General features: G+C 46.8%; 1 protein-coding gene across 5 annotated transcripts in view; it reads right to left on the bottom strand.

The window, feature by feature from the left end:
- The window catches only part of arhgef10la (Rho guanine nucleotide exchange factor (GEF) 10-like a), a 144,573-nt gene that overhangs the window by 64,029 nt on the left and 61,758 nt on the right, over positions 1–18,786 (bottom strand). For all 5 annotated transcript variants that reach the window (XM_048254526.1, XM_048254525.1, XM_048254524.1 and 2 more), the window contains 2 exons: positions 12,136–12,236; positions 151–272 (listed from right to left, as the gene is read on the bottom strand). In XM_048254526.1, the coding sequence (XP_048110483.1) occupies positions 151–272; positions 12,136–12,236 (223 nt within the window). The remainder of the gene's footprint in view (positions 1–150; positions 273–12,135; positions 12,237–18,786) is intronic.

Raw genomic sequence — 18,786 nt, 5'->3', positions numbered from 1 at the left:
TGCTCGTTGGCTGGTCGAGGGCCAATATTGATTGAGTGCTGGAGAGGCGTTGGGTAGTGAAGGGAGGGGTGGGGTGTATGGGGGTATCTAAGATGGATTCCGGTGGCCAGAGGAAGGCACGATGGAGGCAGCCGGCGATATTTCACTAACCTTGCGCTCGGGAGCTTTGACGGGAAAGACGGGCACGCGGCAGGCCAGGAGCGGGCACCAGAAGGGAGCCCGGCTTCGTTCGTCATCTTCTTCGCAGTGCCAACCAGGAGTGTTTTCCTCCCCTACAACAAAGAGAGTGGGGGGGGAGAAAGAGGCCCTTGTTATAGACGCCTTTCGTTCCTGCTACATGTACAGTGCCTGTTGTTGCTATGGCAATGTTGTTATCTGCTCTTGTCACAACAGAACCTGTTGCTAATGTAAAAATATTTTGCTTTTATTATTGCTAGTGTTGTTTCTGAAATGTTGAGCTACTGATGACCTTTGGCAGTAGGAAGAGGTGTTTTGTAGTTTAAACTAGACATACAGAATACATGTATTTACTAATTAATGTCCAACCACTGTGTGAAGTTTATTTGAAGCTATTAATTACCCGTATATTTTTCCACTTTTCTACTTTGTACATACTTTACACATTCACATAGAATAACAAATAGTGAAGCCTTCAGACACAATATCAGCATTTTTTTCAGGCTTTTAGCCAAGTACTCTCAACTCTAAGAGCAGCCAAAGTCATTATGCTTTAAATGTCACCTTCAATTGTGTGACACTCGTGACACCAGGTAAATGGCACTTCCTCTATTGCTCATCTAGCAAGGCAGAGATGGAGGGAAAGAGAAACTGAGTGCAGACATTTAGTGAAACTTAATGAGCTTTCCTGAGACTGAACAAGCCATCAAGAGACACGATACAATACAAACAAAGCTAAAATTTCAACGAATCAATGCTGTAATTGAGGAGACGCCTAAGGAAATCTCAGATACCCCCACACTTCACAGACACACACGCAAACACACACACACAAACACTACTAAGAGGTACTACCTCTTTTGCACATCACAAGACTAGCCAGACATTGAGTTCTCCAGCCGCTCGGTAATTACCCAATCATGGCCAAAGGGGATGTTTTTGGTGGTGGTGTGGGGTGGGATGGTTGGGCAATTAAACTGTTTGTTTCCATTTACATTCTCGGTCTATTGTATATGCGTCAAGGTGCAACAAGCCCCAGACTTTAATACCGATCTCAGACCCGTCACCCGTTCTCCCAAACAAAATAGCCCTGTAATGCAGACGGCTCATTTGGCTGGCGGGGACGGTGGCGTGCGAGAGAGGGGTCTGAGTCGGCAGCGTCTGACAGCAAAGGGGTTGTTTAGTTGCCATTTGCTCGGACAAGTGAGGTGGAGGCGCAAGAGATTTAAGGGCCAATTAGTGGAGTTTAGAGCGATGCTCCCTGATACATCTCAAATGGGCTTCATTTAACAGGACGTGCGCACCAGAGTACACAGCCAATTTAGAACTGCTACATCAGGGCGTTTCAGGCGCTTAATGGTCGACTTAGAAGTTAGTTCTTTGATTTCCTTTTTTATACAGTGTGTCTGCCTGGACTCGACTGATGCGATGCTTCCATCTAATAACAGGAGAGTACAGAACCTTACAAGCTGCCAACAGAAAAAAAACAGATTCTCAGATTTTGCTGGTGATCTGAGCAGATACCTTTAAGGTCAAACCTGCTACTTTTAACAATATTGCAATAAACCAGGCAAAAAGTTTATGCATGACATCATTGAGCATGAGATTCCTACACCGCACAGCTTGTTAGACATTCTGTAGAAAACAGGAAAGGACACCGAAGTTGAAGAAGGATAACTGAATCGTTTACCGTCTTTGTGTCTGAATCTATTTTAGACTGAACTATGCTTGGGAAGATGATAAACCTTTTCGCCTTAGCTTCGAAGGCATCATCATTTGGAAAAAACTAATTTATGTTATAAGCACTCCGGCTCTGCAGCTATGTACATAAGGAGCAGGTCCTTTAATCATGTAGGCCTAATCAACCACGCCGCAACCCTGATTCTTTAGCAGCCCAGGGCCCTAGCCAAAACACTGGCAATAGAGAGGGCCAGCAAAGCACTACAATAGCCCTTCTGATAGGTTCTCCATGTCACACGTATACATATGAATATGAATAAATAATATTTAAACAATTTTAATTTTCTATTGCATGGCCCCACAACCGGAGGAAAATGTCACATTGTGCCTTTAATTTCACTATCAGTCTATAACAAGCCTCCTTTTAAAAGAGGCAGTTATTATTAAGCTACTGTAATTGAAGCCAGGTTATTGGTCGGAGGCTGCGGCAGGTCAGCGGGGCTTCTGATTAAGCATCTCACCTGGAATCATGGAATTAGGGACAGCTAATTATTGAATTAGCATAACTAGCGAGACAGCGTTCGGGCTGCTCCTTTATTTGCCACAGGTCACTGGAGCCTTACGAGTGTCCTCGCGTTCAGTGCCACAGGGTGCTGTTCAATACCCCAAGGCAGGCGTTGCATTTTCAAATGGATCATTGCCTGTGTGTGTGTTTGTTAGTGAGTGTGTGTGTGTAGTGCTACTCACCAAGGTAACAAACTAGGTAGCCACTCCGCCCAAGCATGAGTGTGAGTCCAGGCCTGACCTTCAGTCTGATATCCATTAATGATGACAAATAATTTGGCCTGCCCTCCCGAATCCACACAGCAAACACAATGTCCCTGTGCCAGCCATGAATGAGAGGGTATCGAGAGGGACCCAAATCCCCCCCAAACCCCCCAACCTCCACTTAACATCACACCTTGGCACTTGTCAGCCAGCCTGCCTGTCTATCTGTGCGTGTGTGTGTGTGTGTGTGTGTGTGTGTGTGTGTGTGTGTGTGTGTGTGAGTGTGTGCATGTGTGTTTGTGTGCACACGAGAGGGCCGTTGGCGCTAATGAGTCAGGGATAATGCATTCTGTTCACGCTCCTTCCCAAGATCCCCTGCTCCCCATGCCCCGGCCCCCCGGACCCAGAGAGGCCAGCCAGAGCACTCCGCAGCCCAGCACCACAATCCCACATTAAGCCCAAGCGCCTGCTAAGTGCACGCACGCACGCACATTCACAGACAAACACACAGACACACACACACACACACACACACACACACACACGCATGCAGGCACGCACGCACATGCACCCTCACACACACAGACACACACACACACACACACATACACACGCACGCACACACACACACATACACACGCACGCAGGCACGCACCCACGCACCCACACACACACACACACACACACACACGGACAGAGCACACTTCATTAATAATGCAGCCACCATCACTGTGCCTAATGTTGCGGTGTAAACTGGCGAGGGGGGTGGTTGGGTGGGGGAGTTGGCGGCTTATCAGAGGATGAGCAAACAAGAGTAAGTGCTGTCAGGATGTGAGATTAAAGTTGGAGGCACACACTGATAAGGGTGGTGGGTGAAGACATGAGGACATATAGAGAGGAACACAAAGGCAGAGGGAATAAATGAATGGGCAACAGAGAGAGAGAGAAAGAGAGATAGAGAGAGAGAGAGAGAGAGAGAGAGAGAGGAGAGACAGAGAAGGACACAGAGAAAGAAAGGACAAAGAGACACAGAGTGGACTTGAATTTATCTCACTCTCGATATTCCTCCGCACCTTCAACTGTGTCGTTCACCCTCTCTCACAATGAACGACACCACGACAGCACCGCCTGCCATTTTAGCACCTCATCAAATCAAACCTGAACAACGTAGAAACATCTGCTTCCTCTGACACACACAGAAATGTCAACAACAACACCAACAGGAGCTGGCAACCATTGTGATGCAGGAAACAGGCTCCTCAAGATAAGAATTCCAATCCATAAATTATGAATGCCAACTAAACCGAGAGTGGAGCAGATGAACGACAAACTTTGGAGGCTCTTTGATGGGCAAAGACAGGTATTACACACTGTGTATCTCTCTCTGCCAATCTGGCATGAGCTGGCATCTGAAATGGCACAAACTGTACGATGGCCTGCTGGTACACAAAACACCCTGCTCAGATTGAGTGTTTTCCCGGAGACTCTGCTGTGATGATGTTTTGCCTCAAAGCATAATCGCACATTTACGTTGCAGCTGTCCTTGGGGTCCTGGTTTGGGCATTAGCTGCCAAATGCAGCCCGAAGACTATTAGCAAGGCCCATGTCCCTTTTTGTTCACTACCTAATGTTCTTTTAATACCCTCCCAATTCATAATTGAATTCATCTATCACGGGTGAGGTGGCAAACGGGCTCGTCGGAAGACTCGCTGAATCGTGCAAAAAAAAGTGCTACAGCCTTGGCGGTGAAGGCAACCAGATGCCTTCGCCTGACGATGACTTAAGAGTCTCTGCCAGTCACCAGTAGTTCAGGAACGCACTGTGAGGCCTCGATAACTTCATCTGTTTACTCTGCTGACGAGAAGGTGGGTGTTTTTTTTAGCTCTTTTTTTTCCCTCCCTCTTGTCTCTCCTCCTCCCTCTCCTCCTCTTCCAAGTCACTGCGGCACTCGTACTCTGTTTGGTAATTAACACCTGCAAGCGCAGGAAGGATGCGGCAGGGTTCTGCTCTGTTTTGTCATGCTAAATAATTTCCCTGCGCTATTCATAAGACTCATCGTCTCCCATACACATGTGAATACACCCCATCTTTCAAAACACTCACCTCGTGCGGTGGGAACGCAGCGATTCCGGATTGTTTTTTAACTAGCATTGAACCGGGGTCTGGCCGTAAATCTTTCAGGGTTGATTAATTGCAGAGTCGGCTACTCTATCAGGGCCTGGCAACAAAGCCATAGTAGCTACAGACAAATTAAATGAGCCCTCGCCATTGATGTGCCTAGGGGATCAATGTGTGAGCCGGTGCTTGTTAATTGAATTCATGCTAATGTTTACTCATCATAAAAAAAACGACAGAGATTTGTGTATGGGGGGGGGGATTTTCAGATAATCTTCGAGCTGGAAGAAGATGATGAAAATCGCACAGCTGTGGCAGCTGTGGTGACATGTCGACATGGGTGTTGACAAGCGTGTGGCCTTAGAGGCATTTGAATATCCCAGCACATGACTCAAATCTCCGACAGATGATTTCCGACAGTAGATCAGTAAACATGCTCAATGGTGCATTGAATGAAAGCATTGGCAAAGCCCGGAAGTAAGAGTTGTCTGTATTAAACAGTGTAATATAGTAGCAGGATGAAAAACCTTAAACTAAGCCACGGTTTAACTATGCCACAAAATGACTGGAGGATTATGAGAGGAGCTCTCTCTCAATACCTCCGACTAGTGATTTTCACTAATTGATATCTGCCATTGTGTGAGGAGGACTCATTACCAGGATTACGCACCCAATGGCATTTATCAGCGTTGCCAGTAATAAACAATCTAAAAAAGGAACCTCAATGACCTCAAAAACCTCATATTCACCCATGGAAGTAATTACTGTCTCCATAGAAACCACACACTGTCGTTTCATTTTTTTTTTTTTAATTTTCGGAAGAGAGAGGGGAGGCTGAGTGTGATAGCACAAGGAGGAGACGTGTTAGGTATCGGAGACCCTTCGCTCTCACATACAAACATGTTCCGAATGGGGGAACAGGGGAGTGTCAGACAAAAGAGTGAAGGATATCGATCTGTAGAAGAGTAAGAGTGGAGAGGAGAAAAGGAGAGAGAAGAGCAGTGAGGGAGAGAGGAGATGGATGGAAAGGGGAGGAGAAGAGATGGGTGGAGAAGAGAGGAGAGGAAAGAGGGATAGAGGGGAAAGGAGGAGAGAGGGATGGAGAGGAGGAGAGAGGGATGGAGGTGAAAGGAGAGAGGGATGGAGAGGAGGAGCGAGAGATGGAGAGGAGGAGAGAGAGATGGAGGGGAGAGGAGGAGAGAGGGATGGAGAGGAGGAGAGAGAGATAGAGGGAGAGGAGTAGAGAGGAGAGGAGAGTGCCAGGGAAGACAGGCAGGCTGAGATAGTGCAGATGTGCAGGGGGGGTTTAGCCCTTTTCTCTCTGCGCTGCCTCCCTGTCGTGAAACTGACTGTTAGCCTCCATCATCCTCTTCTCAGCTCCCACCCGGGGCCTGGCCAAATCCGGCAATTGGCCCTCACTCCCTTTCCTTCTCTCTCTGTCTCCCTCTCTCCCTCTCTCTCTCTCTGAGTTACATGACTTCTTCATCTCCCCAGCTCTCCCCGACTTCACTCTCTCCCTCCTGCTGTTTACCATGCAAAAATCTTCCCCTCCAAAGCCTCTTCAAAAATTATAAACCCCAACACCCCCTCCCTCCTTCTCTCTGTCTCTCAATTTGTTTTGCCTCCCATGCTACCCCTTATGGAGGCATCTCATGCGCCTCCATCCTCTCTGCTTGTGGTCATGTGCAGCCAGATATTAAAAAGAACGGACTCAGACTTTTGAAATCTCAATTAATTCTCTCTTTTTTTTTCTACCAGATTTCTCACAGTAATTAAGCAGTGCTCCTGGCACTGTTATAAGAGCGCCATGAGGGAAGAGTGAAAGCCACTCTCTTCCTTCCTCCCTCCTTCCCTCTCTCTCCTCTCTCTCTCTCTCTCTTTCTTTCTCCCTCTCTCTTTCTCAGCATAAGAGATACAGCTGCACATTTCGGCATACTACTGTAATTAATTGTGCCCGGGGCCACCGTTTCTGCCTTTCTGCTGCCATCCTCCATGCTGGGCGGCAGGTGGCCACGGCAAAACAAATGCTGTTTGCAGAAATATGTTGACTATTTTGTTTTGTTTTTCCCAGCACAACATTACTGTACTCCCACTCCCACCTCCCCTCCCCCACCCCCTGTCAGTAACATATGTGACTTTAGTTTCTGGCTCTCTTTAAGAAAAACATTTAAGGAGAAACATAAACAAGGTTTTAATGCCATTCAAATCCTTGTGTGCCAAAACAGGTGCACTGTATTAACACACTACATGACAGCATAATGTAGTATCATGACAACATAAACTTGTGTAGCTTTTAACAGGGCAGTGTTTTGGTCCAGTGCATGTCATTGTATATGGTGTTGAGAGGAGGTGCTAATGGCCACTGGGGGCTAATCCTTCTTAAGAGTGTCCAACTGCCTCAGTCCAAATTAGTCTGGTGCTGCTCCAAGTTGACCGGGCACATGCGTGCAGCGCTACCTGAGGACCGGAGGCGAGCTTGGACCGAAGCTGTCTGCTTGTTAATGAAATCACCACGCGTGAAAGGCTGGGGCCTAGGGGAGGCTGCCTTGTTTGTGTTTTTGGCTCACTCCATGCCAGCAAAACTGATTGCAGCACTGCCTAGCCTAGCACTCCACCTCTGCCATAGCGTGGAAAATGTGGCTTCCTCTAATCTATATTTTTCAGTATATCACCTGCCACATCCATAGCCACCTCACTTAGCCATTTTCACACACACACACACACACACACAAAATCTCAACAGAAGAGCTTTCTTACACTTATGACATTCAACACCATTATCTGCCTTGTTCATACACATACACACACACACACACACACACACACACCCAGGGCCCCTTTGGGAACTCTCTGGCACCCGAAGGAAGTAGCCGGCCCGGCGGTGGCCTGGCTTTCCCCGGGGTGGGTGTTGCTGTTGCCCATATCAGTATGCATCTGCAGCCGGCGCGCAGGCGCAACACGCAAGGCTTAGCAACAGCAGGCCACCCGTGAAATTGCATAAACATCTCCCCTCTTGTAATTACATTTAGCTAAATGGGAAGGCAAAGTGTGGGGGCGTAATACAATCAAGGCGTAATTGACATCCTGGCCAGGTTGGTTCAGAACCGCCACGCTCTTCTCGCAAAGAGAGTGAGCGAAAGACAGAAAGAGAGAGAGAGAGAGAGAGAGAGAGAGAGAGAGAGAGAGAGAGAGAATGAGTCTCCTCAGAGGAATGCCTCTTCATACCTGGCTGAACATCTCAGAAGTCTGGTTGCCGGTGTGGGATGTTTTTTTTTCTTTGGTAGCTATAATATAACATGCTACATGTTATTCCACTGGATATTGTGCAGTGAGGTGTGGGATTACTTCTTGTCTACTTGGGAAAAAATCAGACCGACGGGCCAGCAAACTCCTTTCATGGCCAAGACAGGCGAGTCAAGGCAAGGGCAGACCGAACAGAACAACTAAACAAGCGGTCCAAGGCCAACAGAGTCAACCGAGTGGATTGTTTGCGGCTCGGACTTGACCGGGAAGTAAAAACTACATGAGGCTGCCATCTCAACAGGGTCGTCAGCATGCTTGTCAAGACAAAGCCATTTATGATGGCTGTGTTTTTGGGTAGGGTGTTGGTGCGACTCACTGATCTCATCTAACACCAGTCTTATCCATTTAGAGCCATCCCCGACTGTTATTTGCACATCAGCATAAAAGCATTTCTGACAAGTGCAGTCTGTCCGCTCTGGCTATTGTGAAACGCAATTTGGAGGCATGCTGTCAATGCAGACGGTAGATTTGGAACAAGCCCTTTTCTGGTGATAAAGAGAATTACGGAGGCAGTCATTTCATCCAGCAGCAGGAGGTGTGTGTGTGTGTGTGTGTGTGTGTGTGTGTGTGTGTGTGTGTGTGTGTGTGTGTGTGTGAAAGCGAGAGGCTGGGAGGGGGGTGTCTGGTGGATGGAGGGTGTGTGATGTGATGTGTGGTATGGAGGAGGGGATGAGGGTAGGGATGGAGTTAAGGGAAAGAAGTGAGATGTGTCGACAAATATAAATTTTCTCTGCCCTCATTCTTCTGATGTAATCATGTCTTACATAATGACAATGCAGAGGGAATAAAATATCCTTGTGTTGATTAAATCAGATATGCGTCTTTTGTATATATATATATTTATCTTCTTTTATAGAAATGCATTCCTTGATGTTGTTTTTTTCCTTTCAACATTTTTATCTTATTTTATTTGTTAGTTTGTTATATCACACAACGCATGGCTTATATCAAAACAGATGCACGGCCTTGCTGATTGTCATGTCTGTCATTCATGATGATCATGTGGGCTTTTAATTCTCCGACTTCTGAAAAAGGTTGCAAAAAATGGCCTTGACCTCTTCCACATGTGTTATTTGCATTCTTTAATTGAAGCTAGGCCCTGATCTCAGCTCTTACAGAAGGATTCATGGACTATTTAGTGCTGGACAGTTATGTAAGGGATAATGTATAGAATACCGGTCATTATTGGAAAATAAGTCCCGACAGGGCGAACAGGACCTTGACGCGCCAGTGGAGCATTATCCCGCTTATTACTGTACATGGCTACTTGCCACAATTGAAAAATAAACTCCACATGATATGATTCTTTAAATTTATTTGTTAGAATTTCATCATGGCTCTTGCTGATAAACAAATAGTTTGCAACACACGCTGAACTCGAATCAAACATTCTTTAGAACACATCTGATCAACCGTCTGCTTTCACTTTTAAATGAAGTTTCATTGCAAGAAGTGACGGGACTACTTCTCTTAAGTGGCCCACAGAATAGAAAAGGTATAGAATGTTATAGGCCTCAGTGGAGTTTTGAAGGGAAAAAGAGAGGGAAGAAACGAGCAGGGACTCTACAGTCTGGAGAGGTGCCCATGAACCCCTGAGTCTGCTTTGTGGAAGAGTATATGCGCTTGTCTGGAGGGACACAAAGATGGACGGGCAGGAAAGAGAAGCATTGTGTGGCAGTAGTGATGCTACATTACACACACTCAAACACACACACAAACACACACACACACACACACACACACACACACACACACACACACACACACACACACACACACACACACACATCTCTACCCCGCCTCTGGCTGTGAGCACACACTGAGAGCCAATGGCGTGGCCTCCACACTGTCTGTACACCACTGGGTCACTGCCAGACTGGCACTCCCAGTGTGGAGGGGGCTGAGCTGGGAGGGCTTTTGTACTGGGGAGGGGGCAGAGCTGGCCAGGGTTCTGTACTGGGGCTGCAGCTCCCCCTCCAGACACTAGCTGTGAACAACAAGGGCAGGCGGAGGCAGATCCCGGGTTGACACAGGTCCAGTACAATCACACTGGTGCGGCGCCAGTGGTAGCTTTTTAAATGGTGTGTGTGTGTGTGGGGGTCAAGCTGTATAAAGCAGTCCGGGATGTAGGCCTACACACCACTGAGATGAAGATTGCACCACGCAGGACAGGAAGATTACACAGTGTGAGGTGGACGAGTTGATGATAAGATACTAAAATAAAATACCCCAGCTTGGCAAGCTATCATTAAAACAATAAGTACATGCAGAGAAGGAGAGAGAGAGAGAGAGAGAGAGAGAGAGAGAGAGAGAGAGAGAGAGAGAGAGAGAGAGAGAGAGAGAGAGAGAGAGAGATCTAATGAGGTCACATTTTGGATGCAACAATATGAGCGTAGTCACGTAAATCACAGCTCCCACATTTCTCCTCTGAAACAAACTGCAATTTCCAGCATGCACAAGTGCTGCGGCCCTGCCCTCTCTAACCTGATTTATCTCAGCCATGGATCATCAAGTCCATAATTACAGTCAGTTGTTACTTTAGGGCAGAGCCTACGTCAGAAACATGAAAGCATTATAACTCTGCAAGGACAAGGTTTCCCAACTTCCAATGCAAATGGGAATGTATATCCTCATCGTGTTATTCACTGGAGAGCAAAGATGGCAGATAGCACAGCAATAGGCAATCCACAAATATGGGCACCGATGCAATGCAAGGTTGCTTTTTTGGAAATAGAAATGTGTTGTTAAAGATGCAGTCCCCAATTCAGTTTCAGATAATAAACTGCTATAATAAATTAATTTGAATTATCGATACTTCAGCTTACCAGCCTATCAAATTACATCCCTCCTTTCCGTGCTCTGGAAGCACCATGCTGATTAGCTAGGACTAGTGCTGCCACTAACGACTAATTTCCTAACCACTAATCTTTCGACTAATCTAAGCGACTAATTGAAAAACAAATCAAGTGTTTGTTATTTTGTTGTGTCCATTTTATTTTGAACTCAACTGAAGGGCCAAAACATAAATAGCCTAACTATAACTATAGCCTAATGGAAATGCAGATACTTATGCTTAGATTGTTAATATTAGCCAGAGTCTGGACTAGCCTACTATGTATAAGTACAGTATAAGTATAAGCATAAGTATATATACTTTTTTGATCCCGTGAGGGAAATTTGGTCTCTGCATTTAACCCAATCGTGAATTAGTGAAACACAAACAGCACACAGTGAACACACAGTGAGGTGAAGCACACACTAATCCCGGCGCAGTGAGCTGCCTGCAACAACAGCGGCGCTCGGGGAGCAGTGAGGGGTTAGGTGCCTTGCTCAATGGCACTTCAGCCGCGGCCCACTGGTCGGGGCTCGAACCGGCAACCCTCCGGTTACAAGTCCAGAGTGCTAACCAGTGGCCACGGCTTAGCTTAGCTCCTCCGTTTAGCTCTAACTAATAATGAATCACGCTGAAAGGAGGCAGGTACGCAGCTATGCTGCTCACGTTTACAGTTGCGTGCATGGTGGGGTTTAAAACATTACTGCCAAAGTCTAAGTAGCCTATTTAACATCCAAAGACAGTCATTGTACTTCTCAAGAGTTAATAAACACTACAGACTAGCTCTGAATTACTGTGAGCCGTCTAAAACGGAAGACCAGAAATAAATAGGCGATCAATAGTAAAACGACACGTCGACTAAAACACATTGCCTAATGTATAATAGCTGGGACATATACTGTAATATAATGTATAATAGCTGGGACAGATTAGAGCTTGGTCCAGGCCACTATGTCTGTTCCCCATTTTAAATATCCAGGGTGTGTGAACACTAAACACTTAACAGACAGAAGGCCTAAAGACGCATTTCACTGACAGTATGGGACTGGAATTATGGACCTTTAAAACGAGATCTATACATGTATTAATTAAGCAGAAACTTTTATCCAAAGCTATCTATAACTATCATCTAATAATATCAACTATATGTGTGGGCATATCTGCAGATCAGACTTCTACACCATCCTCCTCACTCCCTGGCCGGAAGGCAGGTCAGGGCCTGGCTGGGTGTCTGGCCTTGGGTAAAGGTGTATACTCACTCTGTGCTATCTTAGCCAAATGCAGCCGGTTCACCCAGGAGATCTTGCTGAGGGGGCTGGGAGTGTTGAGCACCACCATGAAGCTGACAGGTCGACCTGACCTGTGAGCAAAAACACACACGCGCACACGCACACGCACACACACACACACACACACACACACACACACACACACACACAGAGGGAGAGAGATAGAACACACAGAGGGAGAGAGATAGAACACACACCGCATGACCAACCAGCAGTGACGGACAGAATAGCAATGTCTCTATAGTTACAGCCTCTATAGAAGGATATACTGGATTAGCAAAATTACATTTAAAAGCATTTATCCAGCAAAAACACATTCTTGGTAGTTTTGTTTATTACACTGAAGCTAAATGTTAATGACAACATTATTGCTTGGTTGTATGAGTTGATAAGGACATGATGCCCAGACAAAACAGTGTGGTTTGTGTGGTCTAAAGGGAAAAATGTTGGAAAAATGTAGCCCATTTAATGAAGTTAACGTGAAGATGAGAGACGATGGCAGAAAGTTTTACTGCTTAATGACTGGAGCTTTATTCATCTAAAAGTGTATGCTGATTAACTGTTTCTTTGAAATTAACTGATTTAACTCAGATGCCATAATTAATCTTCTGCATTTGCATATTATACAAAAGTTTTAATATCTAGCAATTTGGCCTATCATCACTTAATATTTTGCTGTAATCTAAAACACATGCATTATGCGTGGCATTATTCAAACTAACTGTAGAGGTGCTACCAACGTAGTGGGAAATTATAATTTGTCAATTTATATTACAATATTCATATTCATATTTTAATATGGGTGTCTTAAAACTGATCACGTTCAACTGCCATTTTCTGGTGTGTGAGTTTCTGGGTTATCAAGTGTCATTTAAGGCATTCATCGACAGATTTGGCATGCCTGGTTGTTATAGAGTAATATAAAAATAGTAAAAGCATAAAATGTGAAAAAGTATAACGAGGCATACAATCTGGAGATTTCTGTAGTTTCAGACAGCTCTGAGAATTAGGGGAGTGTTCTGAGATATATTCCATGAATCTTTCACACAGCTGTTCAGCTGCTCAATAAAAAAAAATCTTGACAAATGAGGAATAAAAGAGTACCAAGAATAAGTTACATCCCATCTTACTGCCATCAATTCAAAATAAAACCTTTGAAAATCTCTCATTTGATTTCCCATGTAATGGGTGTTGTTGTTTCTCACACAGTGCAGCTGGCAAACAGCAGCATAGTCACAATAGCAAGTAGATATGAACAAAAGGCATCTAGTGGTTACATTATTAATTCCACTGACACCCCGCTGTGGTTCTAGAGCATTCTAAAACATGGTGCCTTTCAGTCATTCTGGCTGATGGGTAATGATATATTCAGATATCCCATCAAACTAACTGTAATAAGAAAGAGCATTATACAGACTTAAAAAGGCCAGATCTCTATCCAAAAATGCTCCATTTTAAACATAGAAGAGGAAGTAAAGTCAAATGAATCCACGGGCACATTGATAATTAATCTTCTTCGATAAGTCTGTTTTTCAGTTTCTCCAATCATTACTGTTAAATAAATCAGAGGCATAAGACATACTGGTATCCATAGCAATGAGCATGAGGAAGGTGTAGCAATATAGGAAGCCTTGTAAATGAAAAACAGCACTTTTATTTCCAGTAGACTCGTAATACCAAGGGTGATGTATCTGCAGTATAAAACCATGTAAGATTTATCGCTGTGCTTAGAGTAAAGCACCAGTACTGTTTCTTATCATGTGTTTTTATCACTGGGGGAGGAGGAGGGTATTTTAACCCAGAATCATGGGTTGCAATAACCCTCATCAGTGCATAAGTGAGTCCCTTTGGTTACTGTCTGTTTATAAGAGCGACTCATAAATAAATGAATCGACTTGTGCTTTGTGCAAACAGACTGCTTGGGAAGATGGAAGAGCTTCCTTTAAGTAGGGGAGGCTCACACACACACACACACGGTCCTGTGAAGCCATGGTGGGCACAGGTGCGACTTTGCGGTGCAAAAGCAGATTAGAGGATGAGCCATGACCTGTGCATGTGCTGGGGGGTTGGCACAGGACAAAAGGAAAGGGACGTGGAGACAAAAAGAGCAAGCCACCTGCGGGATGGAACGACAGAGAGCGAGCGAGAGAGCAAAAGAGAGAGAGAGAGAGAGAGAGAGAGAGAAAAGAGAGAGAGAGAAAAGAGAGAGGAGAACGAGGTGGGAGGAGAGCCTTGTGCTTGTGCGGCTGTGACAAATTTCCGTGGTTAATCACAGGAGTGGCAATAACGCCAAGGTCAAGCCTGGATGCTGGGGACGCAAGGAAGGACAGTTGAAAAAGGGAGGCGTGTTATTAGTAGGGCAATGGAGACAAGCAGGGGTAGTTTGGTTGTTGTGGGGAAAGGATGAGTGTGTGTGTGTGTGTGTGTGTGTGTGTGTGTGTGTGTGTGGGGGGGTCTTTGAGGCTCATGATCACAAGCTGGACACCATCCACAGCCACTCTCGCTCAGTTAATCCCCGCCTGGAGTGACAAGGCAGCTGGATTAATGGTGCGGAACTTCGCAGGGCACGCCTGCTACCAGTGGTATGGATCGACTCCCCACTACCCCACCCCACTCCCAACCCCCTCAGTCCATCAGTGTACGGCATCAGCAGCAGCCAGAGCTGAGGCTGGGGAGGGGGGGGGGGTGTTAGGGGGCAAATCTGACACGAATAATTGAAGGACATCGAGGGCCCAGTGACCTCGGCGCGTACGTCTTTGTGAATCAGCGATATGCAGAGAGAGACTCCGGTGCCCGGCTCTGGTCAAGGCTGAGTCATGTCAGTGACTGTCCGTGAACCTGGTGTGCGCTGAGATGGAAAGAGAGAGAGCGAGAGAGAGAGAGAGAGAGAGAGAGGTGCGTTGAACACCGGCGCGTGTATAAAAAAGGGGGGAGGAGTGTTCGTCATCAGCACACCTAATGATGTATCCATATGGAAAAAAGAGAGCCATTCACATTCTGGCATCATTAGGGTGTAATTGAGCGGAGAGTGGAGAGCAGCCGTCCACAGCTATGTCATTCCAGCAGTCAGCCTGCCCTCCATTCATTTCCCCCGTGAAGGAAGGGACAGGGTAGAGACGGTAGAGATAGATAGAGAGAGAGAGAGAGAGAGGTGAAAGGGTGAAGAAAGAGAAAAAAAGGAGAGAGAGAGAAAGTAGGATGGAAGAGTTAGAAGGTAAAAGTCTGAAGGAGGGAGCTAGGAGAGAGAGAGCAAAAGAGAGCTATGAGAGAGAAAGAGAGGGGAGAGGGGGATAGAAAAAATATATAGAGAGAGAGATGGACAGAAATGAGAGAGAGATAGGGAGAGAGTAAAAAATTCGGTGGGATTTCCAGGAGCTCTTGAAATATTGAGTGAAATACAGAGAACCTCTGGCATCCACTCACTCCAGAATGTTTGCGGTCTCCCCTCTCCTTCCAAGATGGAACCTCTTCACAGCCTCTCCTCCTCCTCAAAGAAAATAAGCTCATGAAGTGAAAGTGGAGTACACTGAGGAGACACAGAGACCCACAAACAGGACCTGGGCAGTTCAGACTCAATAGGAACCTCATTCCTGCACAGAGACCCACACACAGGACCTGGGCAGTTCAGACTCACTAGGAACCTCATTCCTGCACAGAGACCCACACACAGGACCTGGGAAGTTCAGACTCAATAGGAACATCATTCCTGCACAGAGACCCACACACAGGACCTGGGAAGTTCAGACTCAATAGGAACATCATTCCTGCAGAGCATTTCTACTCTTAATTCACTGTTCATAAATAAAACAAATCGAAAACTGCCGACTAGTTCCAGTGATCAGACAGATTGCTACTGCTGCTCTTACACACACACACGCGCACACACACACACACACACACACACACACACACACACACACACACACACACAGCAGACAGGCAGGGGAAAGGCTGAGAGAGGAGAGCACGTCCGTGGTGGCACAGAGGCCCCGGTCAGGGTGGGCAGGGCACCAGGCGGGCGGCTGGTGATTAATGGCTGTGGGTCAGCAGCATGGCGCATGTGTGACACTAATACTGAGGGACAGGACAGCTGCCCGAGACCAACAGCCGGACAGCGTTTTGGTGTCAGTTTGTTGTGATGGGCCAGACAAAGCTAGAGCCCACAGAGGGGTACTGCCAGATTACACACCTGAGAGGTCCTCACTCTGGATGGAGGGCAAGAGCGTGCACACACACACACACACACGTCCAAGCATACACTCACCCACACAAACACACTCGTCCTCAGATTCTCACACACGCACACACACACGTCCAAGCATACACTCACCCACACAAACACACTTGTCCTCAGATTCGCACACACGCACACACGCACACACGCACACGCACACGCACGCGCACGCGCACGCGCACGCACACACACACACACACACACACACACACACACACACACACACACACACACACACACACACACACACACACACACACAGAGCAAGAGAGAGAGAAATTACACCCTCACAGAAGGACAAAGAGCGAGCGCAAGCTTGATTGGATTTGACAGCTAAAAAGCAGCTGGAGAGCAGGAGTGAGATTGAGAAGGAGGGATAATAGAAATACAGAGTGACGGAGAGAGTGAGTGAGAAAATGAGACAATGAAAGAATGAGTGAGTGAGTGAGAGAGAGGGAGAGAGAGAGAGTGGGGGAGCAGTCTGGAATTAGATGATGGTTAGGCATGCTTCCAAACACACTTCCACATATTGAGGAAAATGCTTGGTTGTTCCATGCCTTCCACCAAGCTAGGTATCCATCCATTTCTTTCCCCATCTATTCTATCCTATAAGTCGGGGGGCCTGTGACTGTGCCGTGGCCAATTACCAGTCAAATGTGCTGAGGCCTGCGTAAGCGCCAGCCACATGTCGAGTTGTTTCCATTATCAGGTGTCACACGGCAGGTCGGCTTGCCCCTATCTGTTTGCCTGTCTGCCGGCCTACCTGTGCGCACGTATGCCTCTCCATAGAGGCTGGCTGCATGTGCGAATCTCCACACGCGGACATTCTTTGATGGTCTGTGTGTGTGTGTGTGTGTGTGTGTGTGTGTGTGTGTGTGTGTGTGTGTGTGTGTGTGTGTGCATGGCAGATGGAGTTAGCATGTCGACGGTCTGGCGGGGAGCGGTGGCAAACGTTAATTATTCCGTCTCCGCTGAGAGAGAGAGAGAGAGAGAGAGAGAGAGAGAGAGAGAGAGAGAGAGAGAGAGAGAGAGAGAGAGAGAGAGAGAGGGTGGGGTGGGGTGTGAGTGTTGGGAGCGTGTGCCGTAGCGGTGCCAGTTGAGATTCCCCGCACGTCACTGTCCTATTTGGAGCTGGCTGTGATGTGTCGCCTGACACACAAAAAGGCTCCGAGGCGAACGGGAGGGTTGCGGTCAGGAAGCAGCGAGAGTCTGAGCGAGAGTCTGCTGGTGTCTGTTTAGCCTCAGCTCGCTCCCCTGCTCTCCCACTCTCTCTTTGTGTCTCTTGTTATCTCTCTGTCTCCCACTCTAGTAGTTTTCTCCCTTAGTGTTGAAGAAAGGTTATGTGGAAATGTGGGAATATTTATGTGTGTTTGTATTTGTGTGTGTGTGTGTGTGTGTGTGTGTGTGTGTGTGTGTGTGTGTGTGTGTGTGTGTGAGAGAGAGAGAGAGAGAGAGAGAGAGAGATAGAGAGAGGGAGGTGTGTGTTTGTATGTGTGTGTGTATGTGTGTGTGTGTGCGCGTGTGTGTGTTTGTATGTGTGTGTGTGTATATGTGTGTGTGTGTGTGTGTGAGAGAGAGAGAAAGAGAGAGAGAGAGAGAGAGTGAGAGAGGGAGGTGTGTGTGTGAACCTGTGTGTGAGTATGCGTCTGTGTGTCTACAATCTGACTCTGTTGCACCGTAGGCTGCGCGAGATCTGATCAGGCACCCGTCGAGCCACCTGCCAACTCGCGAGGACCCCCAAAGGCCCCGCTGCGGGTCCGTCTGGTCGCCTGCTGGACCGAGGTGGCCTCAATTAATCTGAAATCACAGGCCTCGCTCCGCTATAAAAAAGCGTCCAGCTCCGCTCCACCCGGTGCTCCATCACATCACAAGGCAACACGGGGGCCGCCAGACGGAGGCCCTCACCCCTCCACTCAGGCCTATGTCGGGAACGGGCCCCTGAAGTCCAGACCTGCCCGCAGACTCATGTTCAATTTGGACAAGGACAGCACCGCCTCAGATTTCCTCTAAATGGAAATCTCTGCTTAACACTGAGAGAAGTGTTTTGAGGGCAATGGTGGAGGTGGGAGCAAGTCCTATATTTACTCTGAGAAAAAATCAGTATGTGTCAGTAGTATAATGGAGAATGTTGGCAGGTAGCTGTAAATCTGTGTTTTTCTACAGCCTATTTCTCAATACGTGTCTCTAATCCAACAGTGCATATTAGTGACTGCTATGAACACCATCTGGAGGAAATATGCTACTATTGTGATACTGCTCTTCTCCTGCTGTGTGTAAATATTGTGATATACTGTAGTGTGGGTAACATCCTGTCCAAGAACTCTTAACCTATACACTAAATAAAAGGTATGCATTGATATCTTACATCAGACACTCCACAGAAAGGT

The sequence above is a fragment of the Alosa alosa genome, chromosome 10, assembly GCF_017589495.1.
Source record: "Alosa alosa isolate M-15738 ecotype Scorff River chromosome 10, AALO_Geno_1.1, whole genome shotgun sequence".
NCBI lineage: Eukaryota > Metazoa > Chordata > Actinopteri > Clupeiformes > Clupeidae > Alosa > Alosa alosa.
This window is presented reverse-complemented; position numbering and strand designations above follow the sequence as displayed.